The following is a 7,235-nucleotide window of genomic DNA, read 5'->3' as shown; positions in this document are numbered from 1 at the left end:
TTGTTCCAGTGCTGGATAATTTAAACTTCCTGAAGTAGCATTGTAAACTGCTTCAATGACAGTAAATTGCTGAATTTTGTTCTCTGAAAAATTTTAGATCTGCATCTGCTCTTCACCATTGACATAGTAAATGCTTGTTTTCCAAGAGTATAGTCTGTTAATGAAACTTGGAGTAAGACATGCTTTTTTATTTTATGGCAGCTTTACACGGTTAAAAAAAAAAAAGAATAAAAATTGTCTTTCAAATGCATATTTTGATTGAATTTTAATACTGTGTGATCCATGTTACCTATCCATACTGAAAGTGACTAATTTTGTCTTAAAACCTTTCAGTGTAGTTTCCTGTGTTGCCTTGAACATCAGCATGCAGACCTCCGTTCCTGCTTGAGCTCATATTCCAGATACTTTTCTACAACCAGTGGGAGGTATACTTCTTCTCCATTGCTTGCTGGCATATATTGTTGTCTTCTTTTACAGTTTACAAAATGTTTTTTCTTCTTACTGATAAAGCAGTTCTAAAATATGATACTGTTGGAGCTATTTATCTCCCATAAAGATACCTTTTGTACCATTCCTCATTTGTCCTTAAATAACTTACTAATAAAGGTTGTCTTTTACTGTATTACGTAAATCTTTTTATCTGCCTCAGTGAGTTGCTACGTTTGTTCTCAGCTAACCTGAGCCAAATTATAGGAAACGTAAAGATCTTCTAAAGGTAATTATTTTGCTGATTACCTGGTGATATCTTGTGGACACCAATCTCTTAGATAGCGATCTGATGCTGTTGATGAGTGCTTGGAAGTGGTTTTTTTTTAACCTTTGCTGAATGTGGCTATCTGGAGCAGATATTCTGTAGATGCTTTGAACACTTACTTATACATGATAGTAAAACCTAGATCCCAGATAGTAATTTAATGACTTGTAAATATTTGACAGGAGCTCAAAACCTACAACAGGGGACTTCTTAATTAGCCATTTATTTTAATAATTCAAATTAAAGTATTGGATAGTATTACCACTTACGTTTGAAGGGGAAAAAGTAGTTTAGTACTACATTTATAACACTATTGAGAAGTTTATAAAGTACACTGAATGGTCTATAAACAAAGTTAGAGATTGATTTTTTTCCTGGAAGCGTTTATATTCTTAAAAACTGCCAAACTCCCCTAATGTGGCTTTGTGGGCTCCTATTTATAAACGCCTGCCTATTTGTCAAGAAAAGAGGTGGAATTCACAAGGTTTTATAAAGATAGAATTGTTCTGAGAAAACTGTAAGATTAATTATATATTCTGAAAAATATCCTTCCTGACACCTAGAGATGATGAGCAAATATGCTAAAAAAAAAACAAACACAAACAAGTTGTCCAAGAAGAAAGCAAGTTCAACAAGCCAGAGATTCTTCCAACAAAGAAAATCTTATGCAATATTTGTATTGCCATCAAATAAGCAAAACATACAGCAGAGTGCAACGATTTTTGCAAAAGTTTCTGTACACATTGCTGCTATATATGTAGAAAATGAGCAAGATATAAACTACATTTGTGTATTTCACCTGCCATTAAATATTTTTATATTATTTCAATACAGAGATATTTAAAGTTCATTGATTCTGTGTTACGGATGTACTAACACCTTTTATGCAGACCACGTAAAAGTTGCTTAACTATACTAGGGAAAAAAATTGAGAACTAGGGTAACTGTAACTATACTAGGGAAAAATTGGGGAATCTGTGAACTCGGGAACTTGGTATGTATAGATCTATACAAAACATCTATTTTATGTTGTTTTAAATTAAAGAGTTTTTGAGCAACTTTGTTCTACTCAAGTCTGGACATGAGGGGTGAGAAAGCTATTCTAAATATAGGGCTTACAGTACACGTTTTAAGTTCATTCATGTGCACTGTAATGAATGCAGATCAGTTTGTATGAAGTGAGAATAATGGTTGTAAGGCATATTTAAGGACAGCCCTTTTGAATACAGTTTTTACCTGAAAGTAATTCGATTAAACCCTCCAATTGGACATCCAAAGCACTTTATTAAACGGTGCCAGCGACACCTTAGTAGTTGCTCCAAGCACCTACGTACGCTTTTAAAACTCGGTGTGGACCAAGAACTGGGGCAGCTGACCCCGTTCTCCAGGACACGAACGGGTAAGAGGACCTCGAGGTCTATTCGAGCCCTCCCCATCAACCCTCGGCACCACGGTTCGGGGCCCCCCCTCTCACACCGCCGGCCGCAGGGGGCTGCGACCGCCGGGCCGCGGCTCCCTCAGGCGGAGCCGCCGCGCGCCTGCCGCCTCCCGCCCGCTGCCCCGCCGCACCCCACGTGACGCGCGGTCCCTCCCCCTCCCCGCGGCCGCGCGGCGTCGCTCTCCGGGCATTTGAACCGCGCTTCCGCCATCTTCCCAGCGCCCAGTCACTGCGCGGAGCGGCGCTGAGAGGAGCCTCGCGGAAGGTAACGGGGTCGGCGCGGCCTCCGTTTCAGCCCCCCGAGGGTGTGAGGGGGGAGCGGGGCCGCTCGGAGAAGAGAGCGGGGCGAGGTGGGCGCCGTGTGGGAGCGGGGCTGGGGCGCGGCGCGGCTGGGCCTCAGCGGCGCTGGTGCTGTGAGGCCGCCGGCCGTGCGCGGCGCCCCCCTCCCGCCGCTTCTCAGAGCGGGGTGAGGGCCGGCTCCCCTCCGTCCCCGCAGCCAGGGCGGGCGGCATCCGGGTGATAGAGCGGAGCGGGGCCCTCGAGGAACGGCCCGCGGGGGAGGGGAGGCGGCGCTGCCCAGTCATGGTGGCGCTGGGCCCGCTGTGAGGGGGGGCGGGTGGGGAGGCGCCGTTTGGGATCCCCCGTGGAACCCCCGGCTGGCTCATCCCTATGTGTGTGTATGGGGGGTGGGTTATAACCGCTTGTGAGTGGCTCGGGGGGGGCTTTTTGTGGTGCCGGGCCGAGGGCAGTCCTCTGTGAGGCGGTATTGGGGGGGTGGGGGGGGGGTTCAGCTCGGGCTGGGGGAACCGGCCCGAAAAACAGAGGGGCGCGGCGCCCGCCGCCGTTACGGGGCGGAGAGGGGTGGGGGGAGGCGCCGCCATTTCCGAGCGATCCCGCCGCGTGTGGGGAGGCGGGAGGCAGCAATGGACCGGGACTGGGGCCGGGGAGGAGCTGGCGGGGAGAGGGGACCGCGGGGGGAGCGGCGTGGGCCCGACCGCAGCCCCCCGCGGGCCGCTGCCGAGTGGCGCGCAGAGCCACGCGCCTCGGGAGGCGGTTTGGGAACTGAAAAGGGCGCCCAGCCCCTTCCGGCGGGGCCCTGAACCAGCTCGGCGCCTGTGAGCTCACATGCTTCCATTTCCCCTGCAGACCCAGCATGGCCGCCCAAGGAGAGCCCCAAGTGCAGTTTAAGGTAAAGGATTTTGATATTTTCTGTTTTTGTTCTTTCCCTTCAGTAGAAAAGTAGCAGGAACGACTCTCAAGTACCAGTGTGGATGGTAGGTTTGGGTCTGAAGTGCTGCTTTTCCATTAATAATGCAACCAGCATTTGATTTGTACCACATCATTATGTTCCGACCACATCATTATGTTCCGTTGTCAGTCTAGTGCTGTTTGTAGTTTAATGTAAGTATCATTTTATAAACAAGAAAAAACAAACATTAAAACTTACTAAAAGAGACGTTCATAGCAGTAAGCAGAATGTGCTTAACATATCATACAACAAGTTAACATATCAAGTTAACAAGTGATTTAACATACCATGCTGTTCTGACTTGGGGGCAGAACATACTCAAGGACAGAGTTTTTCATTTTAACAGCCAGAAGTCTTTAAGACTGCTTCATGGAAGATTGTTACTTGTGTTTCTTCCAATGCTTGGTTAGGATATCCTAATTGCTAGTTGTACAGTTTTTTTTTAATTGTAATATTGTAGTGAGTTTATCCAGTTTGGGTGCTTAAATGAGTTTATTTAAATGCTGTTACATTCTGTTTGAATAACCCAAATGTTCTTAATTCAGTTACTTACAGCTTAGTAGAACTACATTTATAATACATCGTAGTTTTCAGTTATGGGAATTACATAAATTTGACTGGAGTTACAGATTAACAGGTTTAATAAACGGGGTCCCAATACAGCGAGTTACTTCACGGGTGATTCCAGTTCTTTGTTTACAGCATTTTGGAAGACTGAAGTCTCTGTGGTAATTAAAATGGGCAATAAATGCCTCGAAGTGTGTTGCTTTAACTCTTTTTTTGCTTTAATGTATTAACAGCTTGTCCTGGTTGGTGATGGTGGCACTGGTAAAACAACATTCGTAAAACGTCATTTGACTGGTGAATTTGAGAAGAAGTATGTAGGTATGTCTGAAGAAACTTTCAAGATCTAATATTTTAGTTAGAAGTACAGTTCACAACTTACTAAGTGGAATGCTCTTTTCTATTCCTATAGCAACGCTGGGTGTTGAAGTTCATCCTCTGGTGTTCCATACTAACAGAGGCCCTATTAAATTTAATGTATGGGACACAGCTGGCCAGGAGAAGTTTGGTGGTCTGCGAGATGGCTATTACATCCAAGGTAAGATGTGTTTATATGTGGGAATACCCTGTAGCTGTCAGAGGTCAAGCCTTCATTCTATTCAATTTGGCCAATCTGAAAGCTTTTGCTTGGCTTTCTAGTGTTGAACTGGTTTCTGAGTTTTCAAACTTCTTATATAGATACAGATATTTCCTTTGCTAGGCAACCTGCCCTGGTGTAGGAAGACTTTGTTTCAGTTTGCTACTGCAGGCTGTGGTATTAATGAACGATTGTGCACCCTAAAAGATGCATCTGGTGAAATAAAGCAGTTAAAAAGTGAAAGTCTGCATTTCAGTTAGTAAAACTTGTATCTGTATTAGCATCCTGTGCTGGTGCAAAGACTTGGAATGCACAAACTGTAAAATCTTCAGATACAGTGAAGTTCTACATATCCTTGACAGAGGCTAGTTGCCTTTAGAAGTAGCGGCAGCCCCTTAGTTTTTCTTTGGCTAAGCTCTATTCTTTGTGTACTTCAGTCAGCTGCATATTTTTTTAATATTCTGCAAGGGATGATTAGATTCTGACGCTATTGCTTTTCCTTTAGAAATATCAGGATCAAGTCAAGCCCCTGTGTTCTTTGAAAAACTTTTCTGGACAAGGGCATCCTGAGATGTGGACTACAAGCTCTCAACTTATCTGAAAGCCTTGATAGGATGCCTAAGATTAGTTAACTGGGTATTGACTAATTTCTGTCAAATGTTTGGGTAAATTACACTTGATTTTTGTAATCCTATTCTATTTCTATGTCATGCAATAGTAAGGTGTTTAGTAGGACAGTGGAATGAATAAAACTTGCTGGTATTTGGGCATTGAAGATGTAAGATGACAGGGTCATGGGCTGAGCTCTGCAGACTCTTGTGCATTGAACTTGTTAACAGTGTACTCTCAGAACTGTGAGGAAAAAGCTAATGCAGGCACCCCTAATGTAAGATTTTTATGGGTACTTTTTCTCAGTCTGGTTTATAAGGAAGTTAAGCACTTACTCTTCCGATGTAATTCCTGACTTCTTTTCTTACAGCCCAGTGTGCCATCATAATGTTTGATGTAACATCAAGAGTTACTTACAAGAATGTACCTAACTGGCACAGAGACCTGGTACGGGTATGTGAAAACATCCCTATAGTGCTCTGTGGCAACAAAGTGGATATTAAGGACAGGAAAGTCAAGGCAAAATCCATTGTCTTCCACAGGAAGAAGAATCTCCAGGTATGATGTCATGAGTTTGTAGGAATCTAGATTTACTAAGTCTATCAGCTACATTTGGGTGTTCTGCCTTTCTCACTACAGGCTATAATATTTCAACTTACATCCCATTGGCTACTTGAACCTAACTTCAGGGAAGGGAAAAGTGATGATCTTGTTAAGTGATGATCATCATCACTGGTATTGAGCAGAAGCTGTAAGTTCTGTTGTATACATTTGGCTTTTACTGCTCCGAATCTCATCGTGATGCAGAAGTAAGATAGTTCAAAGTAGACCAAGTCATAAGAGGTACCACTGCCTCCTGAAAGTTGCACTTTTGATCAGATTGTGTTTTGTAAAAGTATAAATTTCTGACTATTTGCATGAAATGGTACATCTCTAGACACTTGAATCATAACTACTTCTGAGAGCATAAGCAGAAGTTACACAGTCAAAAAGAATACAATGATAATGATAAAAATAGAGTAAATTGTGCTTGTTAATCTTGGTATGTTCTAAATATCAGTGTTAAGTATGTCTTATGTACAAAATATACTTTTTTTTTTGTCAGTATTATGACATTTCAGCTAAGAGTAACTACAACTTTGAGAAGCCTTTCCTCTGGCTTGCTAGGAAGCTAATTGGAGATCCCAACTTGGAGTTTGTTGCCATGCCTGCTCTTGCACCACCTGAAGTTGTTATGGACCCAGCACTGGCAGCACAGTATGAGCAAGACTTACAGGTAACTGAGGAAGGGGCAAAGGTCAAATGATTGCCTGATGAATAGTATCTGGACTCCTGGGAGTAACTGGAAAAAAAAAAAAACAGTTCCTAAGTATAACTTCTCTCTTTTCCAGATTGCTCAAACCACTGCACTGCCAGATGAAGATGATGACCTGTGAGGGATGAAGCTGGAGCCCAGCGTCAGAAGTCTAGTTTTATAGGCAACTGTCCTGTGATGTCAGTGGTGCAGCGTGTTTGCCACTTTATTATCTAGCTGAACAGAACATGTGCTTAATCTTTGGGATGCTGAAAGAGATGAATGGGCTTCGGAGTGAATGTGGCAGTTTAAAAAACAAACAAAACAACAAAACAAAACCAAAACTTCATATTTTGGACCTGCATATTTAGCTGTTTTTTGGACTGCAATTACTTCCCCTTTTGAGTTTCAAATATAAGACTACTGCAGTCACACAGAGTGTTAAGTGGTAAATCTTGTTTCTGTCATTCCCATTCTTTTTTTTTTTTTGTTTAGATAATAAAGTTGTATTTCAAATATCTCTAAGCAAGTGAATTCTCATGCATTGTTAGAAAACTCTCTTGAAGTGTCTTCTGTTCTTCAGTTAAGGCTAATCCTTGCTTGCCTACTGCACTTCTTACTCTATTTCCTTTCTCTTCATGTTATGCTCCTGTTACTAAATCAAAGCTAACAGTTATAACCTTCCATTGATTTCCTTATGCATATAATTAAAGCATCTGAGCAAAGCTGAACTAACTGCCAGGTAAAACT

The 7,235-nt window shown here is 42.8% G+C and overlaps 1 protein-coding gene across 1 annotated transcript; it reads left to right on the top strand.

Moving 5' to 3' along the window:
* Positions 1 to 2,315: 2,315 nt before the first annotated feature.
* RAN (RAN, member RAS oncogene family) lies at positions 2,316 to 7,003 on the top strand. The gene is made up of 7 exons (XM_035564902.2): positions 2,316 to 2,457; positions 3,339 to 3,381; positions 4,242 to 4,326; positions 4,418 to 4,543; positions 5,562 to 5,749; positions 6,297 to 6,467; positions 6,583 to 7,003. Exons 2-7 carry the CDS (start codon positions 3,346 to 3,348, stop codon positions 6,625 to 6,627), a joined length of 651 nt encoding a protein of 216 aa, XP_035420795.1. The 5' UTR covers positions 2,316 to 2,457; positions 3,339 to 3,345; the 3' UTR covers positions 6,628 to 7,003.
* Positions 7,004 to 7,235: the final 232 nt, after the last annotated feature.

Source organism: Cygnus atratus, chromosome 17, assembly GCF_013377495.2.
Source record: "Cygnus atratus isolate AKBS03 ecotype Queensland, Australia chromosome 17, CAtr_DNAZoo_HiC_assembly, whole genome shotgun sequence".
Lineage (NCBI taxonomy): Eukaryota > Metazoa > Chordata > Aves > Anseriformes > Anatidae > Cygnus > Cygnus atratus.
Note: the sequence above shows the minus strand (reverse complement) of the source record. Positions and strands in the feature narration are given on the sequence as shown.